General features: G+C 42.1%; 2 protein-coding genes across 7 annotated transcripts in view; one reads left to right on the top strand and one right to left on the bottom strand.

Moving 5' to 3' along the window:
- Nucleotides 1-6,395, top strand: part of PAPLN (papilin, proteoglycan like sulfated glycoprotein) — a 72,978-nt gene extending 66,583 nt beyond the window's left edge. For both annotated transcript variants that reach the window (XM_075927266.2, XM_075927265.2), the window contains exon 28: nt 218-6,395. In XM_075927266.2, coding sequence (XP_075783381.2) covers nt 218-351 — 134 coding nt within the window. In that variant the 3' untranslated portion in view covers nt 352-6,395. The remainder of the gene's footprint in view (nt 1-217) is intronic.
- Nucleotides 2,683-25,959, bottom strand: part of NUMB (NUMB endocytic adaptor protein) — a 130,706-nt gene continuing 107,429 nt past the window's right edge. For 3 of the 5 annotated variants that reach the window (XM_075927268.2, XM_006128597.5, XM_075927269.2), the window contains 7 exons: nt 18,855-18,929; nt 15,672-15,812; nt 13,932-14,133; nt 12,077-12,379; nt 8,516-8,665; nt 7,446-7,589; nt 2,683-4,614 (listed from right to left, as the gene is read on the bottom strand). In XM_075927268.2, the coding sequence (XP_075783383.2) occupies nt 3,902-4,614; nt 7,446-7,589; nt 8,516-8,665; nt 12,077-12,379; nt 13,932-14,133; nt 15,672-15,812; nt 18,855-18,929 (1,728 nt within the window). In that variant the 3' untranslated portion in view covers nt 2,683-3,901. The remainder of the gene's footprint in view (nt 4,615-7,445; nt 7,590-8,515; nt 8,666-12,076; nt 12,380-13,931; nt 14,134-15,671; nt 15,813-18,854; nt 18,930-25,959) is intronic. The other 2 variants (XM_006128599.5, XM_075927270.2) reach the window with 1 other exon arrangement.

Raw genomic sequence — 25,959 nt, 5'->3', positions numbered from 1 at the left:
TACATAGGCAGCACAGGGAAGGCAGGAACATGCTCTCTCATGATGTTTAACTGTGAAAGGAGACAAAATCCTGAGTGTAGGTCCTGGCAGATCATCTGAGCTTTGGCTACTTACCCATTTAGAAATATTTGCCAGAAATTATGCGAATTAAGTGAAATCTTAACTGATGCCCTCTCCTTGCCCTCCCTCATTTAACCTGCCATTTGTTTTGCTGCAGCTGTGGACCTGACCAGAGAGTGTGTTGACCAACCACACCTTGCCAACTGTGAACTGATATTACAGGCCCAGCTCTGCACTAACGAGTATTACTCCAGCTTCTGCTGTGCCAGCTGCTCTCAGTACCAGCCCTAGGACAGCCCTTCTCGACAACAGGGATGGAAACAGCACTAGCCCAGATCCAAGAGAAGGCAGCCTTAGAAGATTACTACATAGGAGAACAGGGATTTTGTGCTTTTTACTCCCAAAACATACTCTAAGAGCCTCGTTCTGCTCAAGACTCAGGTGGGCTATTTTACCAATATGTGAATATTACTCAGTGTAATTGTTCAAAGGCAGTAGAAACTCCAGCATCCCAAACTACTAAATCATATCTCATTTTCACACATGCTTTGCTACAGAACACCTGCAAAGAACCCAAGAATCCTTAGGCTTCTCTGAAGCAACTACAAGTGTGAAAGAGGGAGAGAACCACTTTAAGAACAATATTGGGGAGCCACATGGAGAAAGACAACCACCATCCAGCTATAATAAGGCTGCAGAAATAGTGCAGTGGGATGTTTCCATCTTTGGGCAGTGTCTGTAGGCTTCTAAGGGGCACAGGACGTAATGGGTGTTCCAGTGCCACAACAGCCTCAATGTTTCTTTCATCCTAACACACTTTATGAACAGAACTGTATGCACAGATCATTTCAACTGCTCATGAAACAGAGCCAAGTATGGGATGAAACAGATACTGCTTAACTGCCCACAGAAAGAGGGGCATTTCAGGTAGGCAAGTCCCTGCGCTTTAATCTCTGCACTTAGAAAAATCAGGACCCTGCTTTTCTAATTCATCCAGCAGTACAGCACAGTCTTTGCTGAAAGCTCTGGCATAGATAACTTTCTACCCACAGGCTCACCAGTGCCTTAGAATTCTGTCCTTACTTAATTGCCCGGAGATTACATCTCTCTTGTTCTACAGCTCAGAGTGGAGACCTAAGTCATTCCATCACTCTAGTACTACAGGTAAGGAATAAGGAGTTCCACGTACAATAAATGAAAGACACATTCATTAGTTCATGTTTAACAGTGGTATCATCAAATGTATGCCCAGGACTGTGAAAGAGAAACAATAAGTACTACTAGGGCGACAAGGTGCTTTGCTCAAGTCAAGATAGGGTTTTGCCAACATCCCAAAACAGAATTATTGCTTTCTATGCTAGTGTGTGATGTATCAAGTTACTGGTTTGTATAGTACACCTCCTTATTCCAATGTGCCTGCAGTAACTTGAGTGAGTTAATCATATTAGTCAGCTACACCATCATATAGTATATTCTAGCATGTATAAAAGTGTTACTCAGCCTTTGTTGTTTCCCCCTTGATGTTATGCTGGGCATTTAACAACATAGACTATGGACAGGCAATGTTTTCCCTCCCATCTGCTAACAGAAAACTGGATTTCATACATCCCAATGTCAATGTGGGTTGTATGCTGGGTACCTCCTGGGTTCTAACTATGGTAAATTAATCAACTCTTCTAATAATCCATAGTTTGCTATTTTCTACTAAAACAAAGTAGAGCAAAATTGTATTAGTGTATCCATCACCTTTCCTTCTCCTATGCAAGCTACTACGCAAAGTTAGCCATGTTTTTGTTTTGCTGTAGTAGGAGGCAGCATTGAAGTCTGCATTCTTTTCTTTGATCTTAGGCAAATCCCAACCATTTGCTGCCTCAGTATGTCCATTAGTGAATCCCTGCTCCTCAGGAGTGTTTCCTTTTTGCCAAGTGCTTTACAAACATTAGGAATTGAACTTTGCTAATTTAATTCACTCAAGTTCTCAATATTAAGCACGATTCCTCTCTGGTGGATGTGCATGTGCTCTACAGAGCACCTGTCAGGAGGATGACACTACAGGCTAGCCCTGCCCTTTCTGATTATATGCTTGCTTCAGGACAGTGCAGTGGTAAAGGAAAATTAACAAAGCACACTTACAGTGATCCCCAAGTTCTTGAGAATTTACTAGTGTACTAGACAGTGCAGTTTTAAAACACATTAAGAGTCAACCTTTGGTTAAGTTTTGTGAGAGCTACATAACTGTAAATGCAGTACAGGCTTTGTGATAGGCCTCTATGTCCAGTGGAACTTTTTTATTAATCAACTGGTGTCACTGCATCTAGTTTTGACAAAATGGAGACAGTTCCACAGCTGCCCCTTTGAATCACACAGAGGCCGCATTTTAAAAGAGCGGCCACCTTGGGATTTTAAAGGGGCAGCGCTGCCCCTTTGAAGTATCCCCTTTCTGCCTTAGTCTTTTGACTAGTCAATATCCCCCCTTTGATATCTGGTAAGTGTAGTCAGCTAGTCTTTAACATTCCTAAAACAAATAACTCTTAGGCAAGTATGGGTGGTAGGAACTGAATGCTTTGAGTACATAGTGTGCAGGGGGAGAAAGTATGAAAACAAGGAAAACTTTGCAAAATACAAGTTTCTACCACCAACATTTATTTGTTAAAGCCGATTATAAATCATCATCAGTACAAATATATAACTTACATTTGCTTGTAAGGCCAAAGTTTAAAGTTAAAACAAAATGGATTTCACCAGTCACCAGAGGCAGAACTTGGAACCAGCTGCAGCCCTAATCACAAAGTTTCACAAACGAAGAAAAGTTAAAAACAAATCTATGAACAGACACAAAATGGGTTCCTGGGTAACCCCAGTTTGTAGATATGGTTACAGTAAATCACAGTAGTGTTAAAAACTGATTGAATTAAGACAAGGAAACTGCAGCAGTACATGAAAGAAAATATACATACTATAATATTTAGTTTGATTCCATTAAAAAAGACAATATAATTTCCCCATGGTTTTCAAGCCATGGCAATACTGTTCTTTAATTTTATTTATTTAAAACTACTATATAGGGACTTTATTGGTCATGACTCAGGATTGTTGTTGCAATATGCTACTTACAATGAACTGATACAAGTACAAGCTAGGGACCCATTCTCCTTCTCTCCCCCCCCCCCCATATTACTTACAATAAGAATCAGTGATAAATCTATCTTATATACAATTTCTTACATCCAACCCCTTTTTTCCTTTGGCAAGATTACTTACAACTCATACAGCTTTTAATAGCCAGAACTATTTAAAATATTCTAAATGCATAAAAATAAAGATTTTGGCTTTATTTTATTCATATATATATATATATTATAATAATAATAATAATAATCGCTCTTTTACTCAAAATGGAAGCTCAACTTTTTCCACAAACAGCTTTTGATGGGCAGTTGACAACTGCACTCTCTTAGTACATCCAACAACTCGTTTTCCCCACCTTTGAAAATTTTGCTTCCTCTTTCCTGTGAATGTTCCCCTGGAGGAAAGTAGAAAGATGCTAAAGACAAAAGTAGCATTTGATTTTTGTCCTGTAAGATCTTGATGTTCCAGCAAATGGGCTTCAGGACACAACCCATGCCTGATCTGTTGGGTTTCTTCTGGAGGGAGGGAGTGCAGAAAGTGGCGTTTCCATGACTCCTTTTAATAACTGCATATAACAGGTTCATTGTAGGGTTTCCTCCCCATGACTGTTCCCTCTTCAGTTGTAAAGACCTTTTGGGTTTATCAAAATGTACTGGCTGGAAATAGTCCTCTTCACCCTCCATCGTAGCACACACCCACATCTCAAGGCTGTTTAAAGCTCAATCTCAAAAGTCTTCTGTAAATCACTTGAGAAGGGGTTAGTTGGAGAGGGATTAGTGCGCTGTTTTGACTTGCTTTCTAGTGCTGCCCACTGTGCTTCAAATGGATCCACCTGGTGGGCAGATGCAGGAGGCTGTAACTGCTTGTCCTCAGTGGCCCATTTGCCACTGTCAACTCCATTAAAAGCTGCAGAGCCATTGTGCTGAGCAGAAGATTTGAAGAAGGGACTGGCAGTAGCACTGTTGGTTTCATACTGGGGGAATGTCTGCTGCTTGACGAGACTAGGTGACTGATGGGGATGGGATGCCGGAGTGTGACTTGCAGTTCCAAAAACATTGGCTACCATCTGAGAAGGAGTGATTCCAACCACAGGCACACTGGGAGCAGAAAAGGTCATTCCATTTGCTACAGCATACGGCTGAGCAGGGATAAATGGTGGCTGCATTGGTGGTACCACACCAATTGGCACTGGCTGAGGTGCAACAAAGGTGGTCACCGGAAAAGGTGGTGTTGGCTGGGAAGCTGCAGGGGGAGGCTGTACTGGAGGCTGTACTAATGGCTGTGGGGCCACAGATGGTTGCTGCTGGGCTCTGACAGTCTTTGACACCTCTTCCAACCAGCGGTCTGCCTCAGAAGGAGTGCGTCTGTGAGTCATCTGGAAGGGACTTGGTGAAGCTGCACCTGAGGAGGTGCTCCATTCAGTACCTGGAAAGGAAAATATGGTGAAGTCATTACAATGTCAGTTGGCCAGCTGTGTTCACCCCTTTATCAATGCTAGTCCAAGGGTTCCAAAGAAGTGTACTCGAAAGTGGCCCCAGGCTCTCAGCCCCTGAAGTTTGGGAGGATGCTGCAATCTCTACAAGCACATTTTTTTTTAACTCAGCTGGCCAAGTATGCTGCTCTGTAACATGCAACTCAAATGGGAACTGACCTCTTTAACAACTGGAAAACAGGCTGGCCCTGGGATAAATAAAGGATTGGTGGGTAGAAGAGGAGAATTCCCTTGTTCCAGAAGAGATTTTATCTAACAAATTTGCCACTCGTACTCCCATCATCCCCATTCAGGAGGGGATACTGGCAGCACTAAAGTACTTTGATAGATGCAATGTGATGTTAGTTTTCCGCAGGAGGGAAAAAGACAAGCAGAAAAATGTAGCACTACTTTTCCTCACTACTTGCTCCTACTTTGGTATAGGAAACGACAATTTAAGACTGCTCTGTTTAGAGCAGAATAGTTTTTGAACATGCTAGTCAGGCCTAAGGGATGCTTAGAATTCAAGCTGTAGCAAGATATGCTAGTAGCTAAAGATGCAGTTAATTGAATAGTCAGTTAACCTCATGAATTCTTATTGGTGACTCGACTATTCTATAATTGCTGGGGTGGAGCCCGAAGCTAGGATGCTCTGGCCCCATTCCTAAGGAGCCCCCTGCCATGCCACACTGCTGCCTCTGTATCAGAGGCAGTGCAAGGTACCAGGAGAGGAGCTAGTTTAAAACCCAGTTCCTCTCTCAGACTGGCTGACTGTCCCCCCGCGCTGCTGTCTCTGATACAGAGGTAGCAACGTGGAGGGGGGGGAGGAATAGAGAATGACACTGAGCTTCCGGACCCAGCACGAGCCAGAACTGAGCTGGGCTGCCTGCCCGTCTGGCTCCTAATACATTTTTAAATGAAGAGATGCAGCAGAGGTAGGTCTCTCACCAGGCACGGGGGGGCGGAGAGAGAAAGGCATGTAGTCTATAGCCTCAATCTATAAGCTTTTGCTCATCGGTTAATCAGTTAATTGACTATACTATTACATCCCTAGTGGTAGCAATAGTATTTGCTTTTTCTACTTAATTATAAAGGGTCCATCTCTTTCCCCTACTTTCTATTCTTTATCATCTTTTGGTCTGTTGTTTTCCAAAACTATGTCAGGGCTTGTGAGTAGTGGTGGACTGGAAGCCCTGGAGACTAAACCCTATTCATTAACAGAACATGTAAATAATAGGCAACCATATGAGTTTTTTCCACCATGAGTCCTGACCTGATACCTGCCTACTAAGTATCTTGGCCACTCAGACCACCCACCAATTACACGCATGGCAAGATTTTCAGATGGCAACAAACTTTAGCATTATAACATTGTGCCAGACTGGAATCTGAGACTTAAAATGCTCTGTCCCTCAATACCTAAATCTGAACTTGTTACCAATTTCATTATTTAGTGGAAGGTTCTTTGGAATAGGGGATAAAGTGGAAGAATGCAAAGAGAAGAGTTGCTGGATTAACCTAGCCATAATGGTTTTAAGGATGCTTTCACTGGAGGTTGGATCTAATGGGGCAAGTAATTCATGAACATTTCAGGGCTCCCTAAGGCACTCATTTGCCATTACATAAAGGTGAGACTGCTCATTTATACACACACTTTCTATGGTTAAATGCACTTCCCAAAAGTTTGTCTATATACACAAAATTTGCAACATTCAATAAAATAATTAAACTGTAATTATTATTACACTTTTGTTTGTTTTCTTAATCTCTACTTTTTGCTTATTTTTTTCCTATATAATTCAGTCAGTTTACCTCTATCTAATGTTTCTGCAATGTTCAAATCTCGAGATTTCAGTTTTTCCCCTGGCTGTTAAGCTTTTAAATAATTTCCCTTCAGCACAGTCTCTCTTTAGATTCCATACAACTTATTCCTCCTCCTATGTTCTTTTTTTCTTTCCTTCTCATGTTTTTCAGCCTCTTTCCCCCTCTCCTCCTCCCCCCCCCCCCCCGTCCTCTCCCTATACCAACTTTCCAACAATGATGGAAAGAAGAATCAGAAAGGTAAGGCGGCAGTACTGTTGTTCAAATGCTGCTGAGTGTTTTGCTGAAGTAAGATGGAATCTTTGATCAGTGATTTAACAACCGTTGAATCCCTAAAATCAGGCAGACACAGAGCTCTCTGACTTTGGCAGAAATAAGTGTAGACATTGTATCCAGAGATCAAGAACCTACCAGGCCACTACACAAGTTCCTTTGGTATACAGGACCAGGATCAAGGATCTATGGTTAATTCATCTTTGGCTGTGATCCTAAACAGTGGAACACATTTGAGTGGCAAAATTAAACCTTTGGCTACCTGGGAAAGGTTTAGGCCATCTACAAGGAAATATTTATCAGTTCTACAGGTAAACAACCCTCCTCTCTCATGTAGACACATTTATTCTGATACAAGGATGCCTTTTTTGTGTCAGACTAAAACTCACCTTATTTGTGCCAATAAGAAAAGATATTTTAAGTATAGAAGCAACACTGAATTTTTTTTCCCTCTAAATTTCCATGACTTTTGGCAGCTTAAGAAAATCATGAGTTGCTAAGATACTCACAGTACAGTCTATACCCCCATAACCATATGGCTTCTCTCTACCACTTAGGAAAAATCTTCTTCTAGTTTGTGTTGCTGTTCCTTCTAGTCCCTTTGAAACACATCTGTAGCTATGCCAGGGGCCCAATCAGATATCTGACCCTAAATTCTCAACACAACTGAGAGGCCTATCCCCAATCTTACCAGAGAATGCCGCTACAGCTCCAGTATTAGCAGCAGGAGCCTGAGCCCAAGGATTGGTTTCACGAACTGGCATAGCGGTGGGTGCTACAGCAGCTTGGGATGGTTTAACAGCAAGCACACAGTAGGCAGAGACAGTGCCATTAACTAAAATGGGAGCAGACAACATCAGTGCTGTTAATTCATGCAAGGCATGCAGGTGACTGGATGAAAGGGCCTTGTCATTCCTGCCAACATACATAATTTTTACAAACATATGACAAAAGCGTGTGTAAATTAGCTCAGTGTGGAATAGTGACTATTTTACAGCCCATTCCAAATTAATAAAGCCAGTTATTTTAGTTGTACCATATCAACTGTTAGCTACACAGTTGGACAGTGGATTTTCTAAAACCATATCAATAAATAAGAAGTTAGTTTTAGGAATAAAGCGGTTTCAAACTGGTTGAAATAAGAGTAGATATACAGAGAATCAGAATGGAAATTATTAGGGTGAAGTGAAAGTCACAATAGAACACTGATAAGATAATTAGTTTTAGGCTTAAATGCAACTAATTTTGTTTTCTCTGTGCTTTAAAAAAAATGTAATTCTTCCCTCATAATAACCAATGGCATTCATATGATTTAGTATATTCTAAAAATCTGAGGCAAGTAACACAATTTGCAATTCCCACCTCATCACACAAGTGTGCGTTAAAATACACATTTAAGAACAAACTGATGATTTGGTGGTATGCATGCTTAATTTGAGGGGCGCACTCTGACTGGCACCACACTGAAGACTACACTGCAGTAACCAGAAAAGGGAGCCATTGTTTCTTACCCCAATCCCTTGACATAATACAGTGTTGGGGATAGGGTGTGATTCTTATAGGAGATTAAAAACAAAACAGAGGAAACAAACGGCTATATGTGCATGAGATGAATAAAGCAGAAAATGTCTTCAAAACTGCAGATGGTATAATGGTTGTGCACGAGGAAATCAGACATTATAGTGACAATATGCTTCTGGAAAGCAATGTTACATAATACAAGCATCATCCAGCATGCCCATGCAAGCTTAAGTCACAAACCTTGAAAGGCTGGAGACTGTGGTGCAACTACTGTGATTGGTTTGGTCATAGGGGCAGATGTGAAGGGATCCTCTGATGGTGTGCTGAAAGCATTAGTAATCTGGGAGCATAAGGAGCTAATGCTGTCCACTTCTCCTTCCATCTCAGGGACTGAAAATTAAACATAGATCATTACCAATGGAAAATTAAGGGATACAGAAAAGTTTATGTAAATATTAAAGCAGAGAGACAGGTGCCAACGTTTCCTTATCTCACAAGATACTGCTTCTGTTGTTTTGGGTAGCCATGTATGTAGATTGAGTTTACCAACGTCTTAATCCATGGTGAAGTCTTGGCAGCAGAAATACAAAGCCATATCCAACATATTTTGGGAGCTTTAGCCTCGAGAAAAAGTAGAGTATGTGTTTTCCAGTTTTGAAGTGAGTTTTCTCACTGCCTATCTCCTGGTTGATGGAACGGGTCATCCATTTTTAATATAAACTTAAAGCACAAATGGTCTGGTAGCAATTTGTAGACTAACAAAATATGTAGGTGGTATCATGAGCTTTCGTGGGCACAGCTCACTTCTTCAGCTGACCAGAGTTTTAATATGTAATTGGACCAGCTTTTGTTCCCTGAAAGTTCAGAAAATAAGTTTTTATACAGCTTTGTTGCAGACATAAGACAATATAATGTTCAGCTGTCTTATACAACATATCAGTGGCTCACAAGGTACCTGATTCAAGATGTAAAATGGATGTTACTATTCAAATATTCTGTGTTTCAAACTGCATGACAGACACTCACAAGAAATTAACAACAGGTGTATTAGCAGTAGGTGTAGTTGCCATTCAGGGAATGATCATATAATTTGCCCTCTAAAAAATATGATGTGGGACAGACTCTTTTGAAAGTGTATCTGTAAGGAACTTCACTGAAAATTCTAATCCTTACTTGTGTAGTGTTACAGCTCTGACATTTGAAAGCCAGGATGTACAAAGTAAAGCTGACACTTTCACACACTGCCTAGGCATGGCTGCTCATGTGGTATAATGTAATACCATCATTTGTTAAGGATTTACAATAGGAACTTCACTTTGATTGTGCCACATGCTTACTACTACTTCAGCTTAAATTTGCTTATATTTCTTTGTAATAAATCTGACATTTAAGCTTGTGAGTGTGCGCATGCGCATATATTCCATAATTAGACCACATTTACCCCAATGTCAGTATGTGTGTGGAAAAGCTGAGAAGTATTTTTAGTAAATGGTGTTGAAATGTCAGATTTTCCAGATATTCCTACTTGTACTGCTCTCCAGTCAATCCCATACTGTTCAGCAGTACATGAAAGCAATGCAAGCAACAGGATCACAAAGATTAAAAGGGACATGAAAACTTAGGAAGATTGGGCAAAACCTAATCGAGTATATCAGGACTACTCAACTTTGGAAACCCTGGGGGCCACCATGATACAGTACATGCCGAGGGCCACAAGTGTGGTTGCATATACATACAAATAGCTTATTTCACATTGACAGGCATGAATACAAAGATTAAGGCAAGACTATACAACACACAGGCCCCATACAAGTCAGTTCTGCTGATATAAATACAATGCACTATCCACCCATATGACTGTACTTTTAATGGAGCAATGACAGTCCAGGAATTTAACTACTAAAACATATATCAACAGAAGACCATTATATTGACTACTTTTTTGTTTTGGCTACCACCCACAGGCCATATGTTGAGCCCTGCGTAAACCCAAACTTCACCATGGGCCGCAAACTAACGGACTGCATGTTGAGTAGCCCTGGAGTATATGCCACTTAAGCATTGTCTTGACTAAACCTGTCCCATTTATCGGGACATCTTCCACAGAACCCCTTTAACCGGATACTGAGAGGAATGACAGCTGCAATAATGGGAAAATGATAAAATTCGAACATGAATGTATTTAGCTAGTTGTTTTTACTAGATATTGAACAGATGTGAAACTATTTGGCAACCTCTTCTTTAACAGAGCTTAAAGATGAAAAGGTTAAGAACAAATGAAGACCTGTAAATCTTCCTGGTTATTTTTGTCATTATTCAGGGTTGTTGAGTTTTTTGGTTTTTTTTAAACTTTAATGTTTCAGATTATTAAAATAGAATTACTGGATTATAAAGCATGCCACAGGATATCTTGACGGGGGATGCGTGTGTGTGTATTCTATTAATATCTTGCATAATCATCACTACTTACATTTGTATTGTCAGGGCTCGCTGAACCGCGGTGAGCCCCACTCACCAGCTGCGCTATCCGGCGATCTGCGCATGCACAGATCGTTCTGCACATGCGCAGATTGCCCGAACCCAGCTCTTCCAGGTTGCAATCTACGAGTAGATTGTATTATTTGTCAAGCCCTCTGTATTGGGATGATTTCATGTGAAAGCTTACACATTTAATGGACGTAGCATCACATACTACTGAAATACAGCCACTTTGCTCCATTTAATATTAAACAAAGTTGTTAAGTTAAAGGAGGCAAAAGTAGCTCATTTAACTGCTCTGAAAACAAGAATTTAGGGAGGCAGAATTTGACAGGGACCACTCAGATTACATATGTGAAAAAAGTCATGACATCTTTAACAGTCAAGATTTGTGTTTTACATCTTACAAGCCATTATTAGTACAGAGTCCTTGGCTTTGGTTTAATGCCAGAGGGAAGCACACCATGTACTAATTCACCAAGCTTTTCCTGGAAGTTTCCAACACCAAGTCAGTTTGCCTTGTGCTAATGATTTACATGTAAATCCCTAATCACTTCCCTGTCATAGAGCTATGGCACTTCATTAGCAGCAGGCCGTTTGAAGGGGAGTGTAAAGTAGGGATGTTAATGACTAGTCGACTATCCAATAAACAAATGCCTATCAGATAGTCAGTCGATTCCCCCCCCCCCCCCCCACTCCCATTGCCTCAGAGGCAGTAAAGGGGGGAGAAGCAGGGGTACTTCAAAGCGGCAGTGCTGCCATGAGTGGAGCCAACTGGCATTTCCGCGGAACCTGGGGTCAGCTGGCGACTCCCCAACTGATCCAGGGCTCCGCTTGGCATTTCAAAGCATCAGCGCAGCATGGAGCCTGGGGTCAGTGGGGGACTGAATCCCCCACTGACCACAGGCTCCATGCTTCGCTGATGCTTTGAAATGCACAAGAGCCCGCTCTGGGGACTCTTGTACATTTCAAAGCTGGCACCCGCGTGCAGCCTGGAGTCAGCAGGACTTTCTGCTGGCCCCGGACTGCATGCGGAATTCTGCATGCCTCCTTTGAAATGTACAAAAGTCCAGTGGGTTCTCTTGTACATTTCAAAGGAGGAATGCGGAAGTGCCTATCGAGTAGTCGATGGAAATTCCATTGACTACTTGACTAGTAAATTAACCGTTCTTTAACATCCTTAGTGTAAAGAAGGAACTAGTACATTCAACAACATTCCAAAAGTTAGCTGCACGGTTAAAAGCAGGAGATAAGAGACAGATGGATAGGACACTTCTGTACTTGCAAAGGACAATGTTATGGTAAACACACACTTGTTTTTACCTGAGTTCTTCATGGGGAAGTCTGTCTTTCTTTGCACTGTTGAAGGCAGCTCATTTATTCGCAAGGACAGCTGGCGTTTAAAAGGAGACATCTTTTGGCTAAGGGCAGGGAAACCTCGGAAAGAGCCTTGCCTGGCAAGCTGCTCTATAGGGGCATGCCTTCGTGGGATAACATGGGGATTGTTCATCTCTTTATCTAGAGAGGCAGTGATGTCAGCAGTGGGAGAGGTTGGGGAGCCAGGAGATGGGGCAGTATTGATGGGTGTAGCACTTGGAGCTGCTGTTGGTTTCACTTCTGTTTCAGCTGTGAAAAGAAACAGGAAATAAATTTAAGACAGTGAAGCATTTCTAAACACTTTTCCTGGATCAGTGCTATTGATCAGAGGATAAGATGACTGTAATTATAGTTAAAACTGCTTTTGTCTTAGTGTTAAAATATTGTAACAGAAAAATCAGTGTTAGATACAGGTGTGTACAAACAGCTGCCAAGGGTGAAATTAAGTACTTTACATGAGCAGGAGCTGAGTAAAATGTATCTTCCTGTTTAACTGCTTGGTGATGTCAGATGTTCCTAAACCAGTAACAAATCAGTTTTACTTGCATTTCAAAACCTCAAACTTGTGAGAATACAGCTTCTTGCTTATTTTGTAAACTGGTGCAAAATTATGAACAGCATATGACAACATTTTTAGTGTTACTTAAGTCACTAAAAATGTACATATCCCAGAAAGCCTTTCATCTCTTGTCTATCTCAGAACAAGATGAAGAGGCAGATTTTTCAGTTGTATTTTCCTTTCCAGACAAAGCAGCTACTGATCCCTGGTTACATTCACATCAAAAAGTGCTCAAAATAAGAGTACAGATGCTTAATTATTTTAGTTTTGTCACTTGAAAGCCTACCTCACAGTGATGCAATCAACTAGGCTTAGTTTTGGACACATAGACATTTAAGCCCAGGTTAGGTCACTTACAAACTAAATTTCCACATAGACTGACATCACTAAACCACTACAACTCCTGCATAGGAAGCGAGAAACCAACACACAAGAGTATCCTCCAACTCTAGAGTGTTGCTGCTTTCCAAACATCTCTTAAAAGTGCAAATTTCTTCCAGGAGACATCAACTGAACAAAGATTTGAAAGACAAATATCATTCTAGAGACTTCTGAAGTGGTAGATTTTAAAGGAGGAACTTACAGGGTTGTCCTGCCCCATTCGATTCTTATTAACTGCAGCTACTCAGGATGCAGCTCACTCAACTGAAAAACCTTTAATCAGTCTTTATTTTAAAAGATTTCACACCTTGAGAGAGTGTTTTCTGTGGCTCATGTTCTTGAGTTACACTTACTTATGAGTACTTACTTCATTTAGTACATTTTAAAATTGAGGTACTGGGAACAGCGGAAGGCTGATGAAGACTACAAGCTGTATCAAGACTAAGGCTTAGTGAGACCAGTGTGGAAGTATGAGACTTGTTGAGTCTTTTTATTAGAGATAATATTCTGCTTGCTGCATTGTTAAATAAGCTATGGAGAATCCTACTTTTTGTAACAGTCTTAATCTAGTAGAAAGTACAGAAGGCCCCAACACAGCTAATAGTCTAACAAAAATTGGTGTCAAAAGCTGGAATGACAACCTGCACATGCGCAGAACCACACGGCTGGTGAGCGGGGCTCGCTGCTGCTCGGCGAGCCCTGTTCATGCTGATACTAAAATGTTCAGAGAATGACAAGTGTGCTGCATCATGTGATTAAGTCTTGTTTTGCCCAGAACTAAGATTTTGTGTGGAAGTTAATCCTTTATTCTCTGCCCGGACTATCCATGATAAGCAACAGTGACAACTTGCAGCCCTTTACCTTTAGAATCCTGTATCTGTCTCATTATTTCTTCTCTTTCTGCTTGTTCAGTAGCTGTAGTGACCCTAAACGATCCCTCTCTTGTGAATGTGGTTCTGCTGGCATCAAAGGTGGCAGTCACACCACACTCCTTCTCTCTTTTCTGCTTTCGCTCCAGACATGCTGCAAACGCACAGCCCACAGCATGACTCAATCGTTCCCCCTGTACAAGAAGACACTGCATCATATAGGAATTGGCACATACATTAATACATGAAACACACCAAGTGATAAGCTGCATTCCCCAAGAATCTAATTAGGGAGCCTCAGACAACTGCGAGGCCTGGCCATATAGCATAGGTTTAAGTTTAAGTTAGGAGGGATAGCTCAGTGGTTTGAGCACTGGCCTGCTAAACCCAGGGTTGTGAGTTCAATCCTTGCAGAGGCCATTTGGGGCAAAAATTTGTCAGGGGTGGTACTTGGTCCTGCTGTGAAGGCAGGGGACTGGACTGGATGACCTTTCAAGGTCCCTTCCAGTTCTAGGAGATAGGCAATCTCCATTATTATAAGTTAACCCTCTGGGTACAAAGGCTAATATGTGTTACTATACAAGTTACTGCTGGAAAAGCCCTGTGTAAGAGATTTCCAGATATGTTTAATTCAACTGGTACTAAGATACCAGTGGAATAATTTGCCTTTGGGTTCTGCTCTAACTCTGTAAAGCCATTTTTGTAGTAGTAAGCATTCAAGTCCAAAAGGTTGCTGCTATTACAAATGTCAACATTTTTCAGGAGGTTCAGTCTCACAAATCTTGAGTACTTGTGCCTCTAATGACCCTGACTGCAGGTCTAAACTACTACTTAGACTTTTTGAAAAAATGGCTGTCCATAACATTCACAAGATTAAGATTTACAATGGTCCTATAATGACTTCAGATTACTGAACAAAGAACAAGGATACTGAGATACAAAGGGAGCTTCCCCACATCCAATCCCCCTGTTTAGAAGATGAGGCCAAGAAGGGAAGTTCATAACAGCAATGAAATGCTAAGAATCTTCATGACTCAGTCTAGTTTTTACTTGGCCTGCCTGGGTATAGGTACACAGTGATTTTTCTGCATAACCAGTTGTTATATAAAAGAAGATTTCAAGCCTTCTAGGTAACACCAATATTACTACTGATGTCTGGAATTCAGAAGACCCACTGTCCTATAAATAGTTACAGAAGTAACCTGCTTCCCAGTCTCCTTTTAAAATTAAAAAGCCAAAGGTGATCACGATTTATGCAGTTTAATTTTAATTCTGATAATCTGGATTACTTTGCCTTCTGTGTGTGTTTGCACACAAGAGGCCTCAAAACACTACCATCAGGTCTATATTTAATTACCCTCTAAAGAGTTTTTACCTCAGAGACTGTCATTTCTATTTCAGTTTTCAGATACAAATATCTTCTGTCTTTACTTTAAAATCTGTAGTTCTGTTCTGACTGCCTTCCATTTATACACCGCGCTGGGTACCATCTCTCTCCATAAGATGACTAGGCTACCACAAATGGGGGAGTAAACAGTTCAAAAAAAGAATTAGAGTTGCAACTATTCCAATAGTTATACAGTATTTTGGTTTAGTGTAAAAACCTTTGAGCATATTTTGTAGATAAATGTAAGTTTTATTACATATATACTTCACAAGTCTGCTAGATACAGCTCTTCATGCTTCTAGTCATAGCAAAAGCTATATGCATATCCTATTACACTCAACTTACTGTGTCCTTTACAGCCATGAAGCAGTGGCATATCCAGCGCCGGGTAGTGCCATCTCGACAGATATATGAGAATGCCCTGTCAAAATTTCGGTCTGGAGCACAGAAAGAAACCTTCTCTATTGTTTGATCAACTATAAGATCCTAAAAGAAACACACAAAAGTGTAAGAGGTGCTCACTTAAACACACATACACACACCATTTTCCATTACCTACAAGATGGGATAAAATAAAGGAAGAACCCCTGGTTCAAAAGCAGGTGAATCTAATACAGGTCGGATCTCCCTTGTTTGCAGGAGGGGAGGTCAAGGCTTGCTACTCAGCTGTAGGCTCTGCTTCCAGACAGGGCCAAGGTCCCTGCTGCCTGCCGCTGCCTCCAGCCCCCCACTGTGTCAGGCCTGGCTGGGGCTGCATTCCCCAGCACGCCAGCCCCAGGTAAGAGCTGGCTCCGCTGCCTCCAGCCCCAGCAGTGGCTGGGCCCATAGCCTGCCACAGCACTAGTCCAGACTGCACGCACAGCTGACTCCAGGCCCAGCTGGGGCTGAGCTCCCCACTGCTAGCCCCAGCCAGGACTGAGGCTGCGCTTTCCACTGTGCAAGTCCCAACCAAGGCTGCGCTCCCCACCTTGCCAGCCCTGGCCAGGGCTGTCCTCTTGGCCACCCACCCCACTATCTCCAGCCCTGCCTGGGGCTGTACTCTTTGCCATCAGCCCTGGCAAGGGCCGTGCTCTCCACCATGCTGGCCCTGCTGGAGCTGAGATCCCCACTGCCAGCCCAGCCTGGGCTGTGCTTCTGAACCTGGGCAGCTGGGGCACTCTGATCCAACAATATCTGTGGTCCTGCTGGACCATGGATGTTGCCAGACCAGAGAGTCCTGGAGTTTAGAGGCTCAACCTGTACTGGTTCATCACAAAAAAAGTTTGCAAGGGGTATGTCTGCATTGCAATAAATAGTCACGGGTGCTGTCAATGTCAGCTGACACTGGCTCACAGGCTTGGGCTGTGGGGCTATAAAACTGCAGTGTAGACACTGATTCATACATTTGGGCCTGTTCTCCAGCTTGAGTCCAAATGTCTATACTGAAGTTTTTTAGCCCAGCAACCTCTGCCCTGCAAGCCTCACTGAGCTGACATGGACTAGCTACAGGTGTTTTATTGCAGCATGGAATACTCTACACATACCAATATCAGGAGGATACTTTACCTGCCTTCAGACATGGAGAGTGACAAAAATTCTAAGAATTAATAATTCTAACAATTCATAGATGTGCTTCAGAATTAAGTGTCCACAATTCCTAGGATCTCTCTCTGGATTGGGATTTAGCTAATGTCATCAGGACAGACAGGTTAACCCATTTTAAGCACCACTGGCGAAACCAACTGCAAACGAGTAATTCCTACAGTGGCAAAGCAGGATATACAAACCGGCATATATGGATAAGAAGATGATCTAGTAGCTTGCAAAAAACAGATCTGCATTTTGCCAGGTAGATATTTAAGAATTAAATCTAAATAAAGAGGCTAGATGGTCCGGATATGCACAGATCAATGGGAGAAATATCTATTAAAACCCCAGACTGCTTAAAAGAAACGTACCAGTGGGACCTCCCTTGCTGCATTTTTGGAAGCTTGCTCATAAAATATAAGAATCTGGAATTTCAAATGCACTATCAACTGGATTGACAAACAGAAATTTCTTTATGCCTTAATTTTTCACAAATCTCCTAGTAGATCCTGGAGATCAGTATCAGGGGAACTCTACATGTACATGTGGCTAGAAATGATTAGGAAAATGTATTTTCCAGGCAGATGAAACAAGAACAGTATTTCAGGCTCACATATTTTGTTAAATGAGCCTAGGATGCACTGCAGAAAAAGACAATACAAATATGCATTTCAGGTGGTTCACTGAAAATTCAGTTTCACTAAGTACAGGCAGTCCCCGGGTTACATCAATCCGACTTACGTCGGATCCCTAGTTACAAACGGGGGGGAGGGGCGGAGGCACGCAGCTAGTGCAGGGTGCCTCCCCCACTGTCGCCACCTCCGGTGGCGCGGGGGGCGCTTCCCCCCAGCAGACCAGGGAGACGCGGAGTGGCTTTTCTCGCCACGGAGGACGCAGGTCTGCTGGGAGGAACAAGACACCAGCCAAAAGGGGGCACTCCAGAGTGGAAAAATTAATTTCCTAGGGAACAGCAGGAGCAGCAGGCAGTGAGACCCATTGTGTTACAGTCCCCATCTTGGGAGCAACAGCTCCTTCCCTCTTCAGCACTAGAGCTGCAAGTATCTTGTTAGCGTCACGTGAAATTAACAAGTCCCTTCCAGCCTGGCAGAGGTGAAGCTGAAAAATTACCCAGTGGTGTGGGTGGGCAAGAATGGGGAGGAGCAGAACAGAAGGGAAGAGGGGATAAGCCCCAACCCCACACCCTGGCTGGAGTGGAGCAGGGTAAGCCCCGAGGGGATGGGTCTGGTTGCAAAGTGAGTGAGTGGACAATGAGGACCCATCTGTGGCTAAACTCCTGTTCCCAACACAGAATTTTTCTTTTAACATTAATCCTGTGGATAAATTCACACACACACTTCACAGGAAGGGATTTCCATTTTCTGCTCAGCAGAATACAACAACAGCTTTGATTGTATCAATATTTCACTGTGCTCTCCAATGACTATTGATTACACTTAATACCCATTTCACTGAACCATCTGTAGCAAATTCTATTTGGAACAGTAATATGCATTGAATAAACTTTTTTTAGTTATAAAAAACAAAGATTCTGACTATTAAATGAATAACTAGGATCTTTCAGGTACCCCAAAAGGAAGATTTGGATATAGCATGAAACACTGAAACTTATGATCAATTTTTAATTAAACTATCAACCAAAAAAACCTTCATATCAAAACAGTATGTGTTTTTCTTAGAATAAGGAAGTTGTATGAGAATCAGGGTCTTTTCCACCTAACTCCAGCTCCCCCCCCCCCCACAAATATGTACCAGTTCCGACTTACATACAAATTCAACTTAAGAACAAACCTACAGTCCCTATCTTGTACGTAACCCGGGGACTGCCTGTAATGAATAATTCAACTGGTTTGTAAATCTCTCTGAGACCTGTATTTGTCCAAAAAAGAACAGGGCTTCCAATGTTTAGAGGCATTTTGATACAATGTAAAATCAAAATCTCACCTTAGTTTTTTCATCTACAACTCTGAGTCCATCTGCCGAAACCCACAAGACTGCCTTAACTGCTTTCTTTCCAGTCTTTCAAGGGAAGGAAAGAGAAAAACCACAGTATTACAACAACATTACCAGATTGTACACCCAATTCCGCTTTCCAAGAACCACAACAGTAAGTGCAGATGAATTCCAAGGTCAGTAGAGCTGCCCAAAGCCAGATACTCAAATCAAACTGCAAAACATTCAGAGAACCAAGCCAAAGCCAGTATTTCAGAAACACAATGCAAATGAGGGGGAACAGGGAAAGGAATAGAACAAGTCAAGTTAAAGACAGGTTAATACAATCATTTATAGGTAAAGAATTCAAGATTGAATTGTTCACCCATTTGAAAAGGTCAGCTGAGAAAACAATCAGATAACACTAATGCATAAGGAGTTACACCACAGGTAGCTTCTATAGCACAAGTTTAAATAATGTAAGAATTCTTACCTGATCTTTCCACCGCCCCAACCCTTTGCCCCAATAGTCATGAAGCAGAATCACGGTATCACCTTAAATCACAGTATTGGAAGCACCCGCAAAATGTTACAGTGGTATGCACTTTTAATGTAGAATACTTGCACTTAGCATTGATGACTAATGATATTCAACTATCAGTTAAGTGTGCATTGACACTTTAGACAAGTAGGATATATTTTTATTAAAAAGGTTTAATACATCTAGCGAATATTGTGGTACAATATGAAAAGGTTAAAATTTGATATGGAGCATTTTGGCAATCATCCAAAACGTTACTGGGTATTTTTACCTGCTTTGAGTGGAGAAGCTGAGAGAAAGAACTTTAAAAGCTAAAAGTGCCATTATTTTTAGATATTAAAATTGTTTCATTTAAGAGAAACATGCAGAATACTGCATAACACCCATCATCAGAACAATTTTTAAAGAATGATATCTCACACTGGAGTTGGAGCAGTTAACTGTTTAGTTAAAAACACCATTTTGCTGGTTATGCAGAAATGCTGCGAGAAGAAAAATTCTTTTCCAAAGTACTGCATTTTCCTATTCATGGAACTGTAAAAAAAAGTATGTCTATTTTATGTTCTCATGTCTGCCTACCCACCCACCCTTTTCGCATTTCAGCCCGATAAACAATTTTCTCCTTGATTTGTTGTATATACTAGGCTTCTATCATGCCACAACAGTAAGTTCTATAAAGAGGCACCAAAGTGAAACCTTTGTATAACAGCAATGGGACACAGAAGCAGAAATGTGGATGAATGAGTGATCTCTGGTGGCCTTTGTAAGAATAGCTGTTTTTAAAATGGTTCCACTAGGCTACATCACTGATTTCCAAGTGTTACTCCTCATAAAACACTAGAGTACAGCTGGCCTATGATTCATCCCAATTTAAACACAATGGATGTTCTAGTTATGCAATATTGATTTTAGAATTAGTATGTATGGATAGGATATTTTATTGTGTGTGCTAGAGTTATAACTCTTCACTGGTACCACAGTGGTTCCATTATCAGAGTAAAGATGGGGAGGAGGGAAGAGAACTAGGTAGTTTGTTGTAACTGCAACCGACTGTCCCTAATTTCTGAACCAGTGAGATACAGGGTGAAGATAAGCACATTATCAACTCCTCCATAACTTCAGAATTCTTCACAAATCTAGGTAACATGTAGGTGTGTCTCCTTTGATTGTTGTAAAATAGGTAACAGTTGCCTTTAAACTATCCATGTTAATCAATATCTGTGTTTCAGCAAATATAGAAATTGGGGGGGAGGGGGGAAGGAAGAAAAATCAATCTTCAATGAAGCTGGGTGGGAAAAATAAGGAAAATGTAACTTTCTCCAATCAGTAAATACAACCTCATTCCAGGACATTAAAGCTTCAGGGAAGGGTCTTTTAAACCACTGCTACAGAACCAACACTTGTTACAAAAGTTTTTAGAAAACAAACTCAGCCATTTGGGTCTAGATGCAAGCACTGATCCCAAGCAAAGTATATCCCCATTTTCTACCACCAAATTCCAATTTCATGAAGACATGAAACTCCACCACATATTCCTTAGAATGAAGAGACTGGAAGATGAAAATGTGTATTCCTTCTTGCACACTGCAATCGCAAGTTTGCCAACATAGGATTGTCACCCCCAAAATCAAGGATTGAAACATTCCTACTATACCCTACCTTTTAAACTTCTATAAATTTTTAGAATTGTTATTATAGTCTTTGCAGTCTGCATTCCAAATGTAGAAATATAGCCTGCAGCTTCACAGCACAAGAGGTTTATTTTATTGATAGGGCGTTAAAAATTCTTTGAAAGGTTCATGCACCTTAATTTTACCACCTGATTCTTAGGGATGTAAGCAACTAATCGACTAGTTGACTATCCGATAAGCAAAAGCTTGTTGGATAGCAGACACACTAGTCAACTAGTTGCTTCCCCCCCACTTTCTATCAGAAAGAGGCAGCGGGGGGTGGGGGGCAGAGAAGAGAAGAGGAGGGAGTGCTGGGGGGAGCTGGCTTAAAAGCCAGTTTCCCTCCCTCCCTCCCAGCTCCAGAACATACAAGATTCCCTGCTGGGGCTCTTGTAAATTTCAGAACAGAAGCATTGCATGGAGCTCAGGGTCTGCAGGGGACCTCACTGGCCCTGGTCCTACGTGGTATTTCAATCTTTGAAATTCCATGCAGCACATCCACCTTTGAAATGCGTCAATAGCCGGCAGACTCTTGCTACATTTCAAAGAGGCGCCCTTATTGACTAATCGAATAGTCAATGAAAATTCCATAGACTATTCAATTAATTGATTAATCTAATTTTAACATCCCTACTGATTCTATCACCGGATGAAATTTAGGTAGATAATGTAGCCCAATTTTTAGAAGACTTCAGCAAGGAACTCTCCTTTTTGCAAGAAATCCTTGATAATCTAAATTAAATGAGAAAACTTTGGTCATGACAAAGTTCCAGATCCTCTAAAATTCAACTAGTGATGTTTTCTTTTTCTGTCGTTTAGAAGTGTGGAACATCTGCTGAATCCTGAACCTACTCTTCCCAAGCTTGGTTCAGGATACTAAGCTGTGTGATGGGAATGCTGACAACCTGACAAGGTGCAAAGAATAATTTCCATAATCATTGGAACAAAGAGAGGATTGTGCCAATGGTCAAAATGAAGTCCTATACACATGGCACTTACTGTATTAGCAATATTTGGGGCTGCCAACACATACAGTGTATAAAGTATTGACTCCACCATGACAGAAGACATCCCATTCACCAGGCTATATAGATTAAGTTGTGTCAGAGACCCCAGTGTATTATTAATCAACGAAGTATGAGTGAGTGAAAAAGAAATCATAGGCACTGAAAGTACCAGACATACAAATGGACAAAGTATGTGGGACCTGTGGTATTAGGAGACTCCATCTTGATCTCCACCAAAGTCATATACGGAGATTTTAGCAGCTCCTCAACTCTTTCCAAACAGGAAAGCTTTTGAATTATATGAAGTGAAGTGCAGACTTCATAGTAATTTACTTCAGTTCTGCTCTATTTCAGTCAGGCATCAGCAGGAACATCACTTCTCTCCTTACTTCTGAACATAACATTATGACCAATTTATAATCTGTGCTAATGTGACAGCTGCCACCTTGATCAATACAGGAGGACTGAATCAGGGACCTCCAGAGCTAAAAGCAAACTTAACAGATTTGCATTCTTTGGTGGATTGGGCACACGGAGGATGCATGACATGCACTGACTAATGGGCTACATCAATGCTTAAAAATGGATATCAGAAAGCAGAAGACTGAAGCTCAAGTATGCAGGTTTTGGCGTATTAAAAGCTTTAAAACAGCGAAGACCACTGTGCACCAAGCTGATCATTGGAACTTAGATGTTGCAAAATAAAAGGTTTCATTTTTAAATACAAGTTTCTAGCCCATTAGAGTAAGACAGACCTTTGACTGTCAGCCAGTTAGCACTGCCTGGACTAAAATAGCTCAGACTACATCTAACATTTGGAGCTCAGTGTGTGATTCCTGCTTGAGCAGAAACTCATGGTAGCTCTCACAGAGCTAACACAATAAACAGTACTGCAGCAACAGCTCCAGAGGCAGTGGCAAGCAACAGCAGCATAGGTTTGTATTCAGGGTGAAGAGCCCATCTAGATACCACAGATTTGTACAGGACTGGCTTACCATGAGGCAAACTGAGGCAGTCACCTCAGAAGCCAGAATGTGGGGGAGTGCTACTTAGACCCAGAGTGTAGAAAATTGTGTCTGCTGCTGGTGCATATGTATTCTCTCTGCAGTACCATGAGAAAAGTAGAACAGGAAGAAGGCAGAATTGAGACCTTTCAAAGTCTTGCCCAAGCAAGGGGACATCATTTGAGCTCCCCACGTCAGGTGCCAAAATGTTGTGGGCTGGCCCTGGATTTGTAGATAGTGTGGCTCCCACCTCACACTCCTGCTTACAACTGCCTGTGATGCCATGGTTACACTACTATTTTTAGAATGCTAGCTCGATGAGTATTATTGTATGTTTATGTGAATTAGGAATCACACTCCTAAGCTTCAAGTAGAGACATTGCATATGGGTATATCTACACAGACACCTGTGGCTGACCTGTGAGGCTAAGGGACTATTTAATTGCATTACAAATGTTTGGACTTGGGCTGCCAGGACCCTTCCACCTCACAGGGTCTTAGAGCCTAAGCTCCAGCTTTAGCCTGAATATCTACACTGCAATTTAGACAGTCACTTAGAGCCAGTTGGGTGGGTCAGCCGCAAGCTTTTAACTGCAATGCAGACATACCTTAAGAAGTATGAGATGCTTCCATTCATTTTATTGCTGTCAACTCTCAAGTCTGAACCGTATACAAATACACAGATACATTTATAATTTCTATGCATACAGAGACAGACATTCATGACAACACCTACACAAATACCCATAGCAGTGGTATGCATATGCTGACCATTTCACCTGACCTTAGTCATCACATCCTCACCCTAGGCAAGTTTTATTTTTAACCCTTCCACCTATAAAAGCAGAACATAAATTTATCCATTGTATAGGGCTCAGAAAATGAGGATTTAGAAACTCAATCATTATAATATAGCACTTTTCATACTTTATGATTTTAAGATCTACGATCTTGGAACCTTGGCACAAGCCCGACAGTTGAAAGATTTATTCATTGGCACCAGTCTAAAGCTGATACTTGTCACATCAGGCAAGTATTTAATGTAGTAAAAAAAAAAAACCTGCTGGTAGTTTTAAACTCCTAGAAGCTTTAGAACCTCTGAATTAGTTTTAATGGAAGCAAATCAATAGGGAATGTAGAGATGAAGTAGCAAAAGCTGTGAGAAACACTGTTACAGATACTCTTAGCAAAATTCCTTGATATATGAAAGATTGATTTTGCTTTATGATTTCCACGTCAATTTAGGCAATTAACATTTCAATTTCTTTAAGATAATACCCCCTAAGTGGTTAAAATAACAGTTTTCAAATACTGATAAAGCCTAACTGGATTAAAGCGAACCAAGGAACAAGGTGAGAAAAACTGTAGCAAAATACTGCTGATCAGAAACAGGAGTTGCTAAGTCATATGATTTCAAATATTTAGTAAGTTCTCTTTCCTGAAAGTATGTGCAAGATATTGCTCTTCTGAAGAGTTGTGTGGTATGTAATTCATGTTCCTGAGGTACGTTACTGTACTCATTCACCTGTCTACTTTTGTATTATTTAGTATGATAGGAATACCAATTTTACTATAATTTTAGAAATGTGCATCTGCCTGTCCTTGAGTCCGTTTGTTCAAGAACTCCTAAATGGTAAAAGCTAGGACCAAATTTGATATGCAGCTTCCTCTTAAAACAAAGCAAGATCAGGGTTTGGTTATGCCAGGATAATGTGATGTGCTGTTTCTCATAAAATGAAAAGGGAGGGGTCTGGCAGGAGGGAGTTATACTGCAGAATGACCAGAGAGAGGCAGCAAGGGGCCAGAGATGGGTACCAGGACAGCTATAACCCAATTGGGCTGGCAAGGGTAGAGAAAGAGCGGACAGCTATCTACAGTAGACTTCCGATAATCCGGCACCTTTGGGACCCAGGTGGTGCCGGATTATAAGAAATGCCGGACTATGCAGGACTATCTGGCAGGGGCGGGTCTCGTCGGAGGGGAACAGCGCCGCAAGGGCCGAACCCTCCGCCATTTAAGAAGAAGGCAAAGCCTGCCAGCTGCGGAAGCAGAGAGGGGAGAGAGGCAGGCAGCCGCTTCAAGAAGTTCTAGTCAATTACACTGCCGCCGTTGGATCAACAGGCTCTCAATCTACCTTTCCCCTCTACTGCCTGGGGTGGGGTGGGGGTGCTGAACCCTCCCTCCTGTTGCAGGGAGGCAAAGCCTGCGAGCGGCAGAGCCACAGAGGCAGCCAGAGGCAGGCAGCTGTTTTAAAAATTTCTAGTCAATTACACTGCCCCAGGCTGGATCCACAGCTGACAGGCTCTCAATCTACCTTTCCTCTCTACTGCCTGGAGGAGGAAGGGGACGGGAGGGGAGGGGAGGGGCGGGGGAGAGGTGGTGGGATGGGGTGGGGGTGTGCCAAACCCTCCCTCCTGTTGCAGGGAGGCAAAGCCTGCGAGCAGCGGAAGGGGAGAGGCGGCGAGAGGCAGGCAGCTGCATTCAGGAAGTTCTAGTCAGTTACACTTACTCCCACTGGATCCACAGCCGACAGGCTCTCAATCTACCTTTCCTCTCTACTGTCTGGAGGGGGGGGGGGCAGGGGAAGGTAGGGGTCAGTGGGGGAGGGGGTGGGGGTGTGCCAAACCCTCCCTCCTGCTGCAGAGAGGCAAAGCCTGCAAGCGGCAGAACCAGAGAGGGAGGGAGAGGCAGGCAGCTGTTTCAAGAAGTTCTAATCAATTACACTGCCCCGGCAACAGGCTCGCAATCTACCTTTCCTCTACTGCCTAAGGGGAAAGGGGGCGGTGGGAACGGGTAGATCCGCAGGTGACAGGCTGCTGCTGAAACTCACAAGAGATCATCTCCCCTCCCTTGTGAGGGGGCAGTGTAATTGACTAGAACACCCCCGCTCCCTCC

This window comes from Pelodiscus sinensis, chromosome 5 (genome assembly GCF_052426305.1).
Source record: "Pelodiscus sinensis isolate ZL-2025 chromosome 5, ASM5242630v1, whole genome shotgun sequence".
NCBI classification, from domain to species: Eukaryota; Metazoa; Chordata; order Testudines; family Trionychidae; genus Pelodiscus; species Pelodiscus sinensis.
This window is presented reverse-complemented; position numbering and strand designations above follow the sequence as displayed.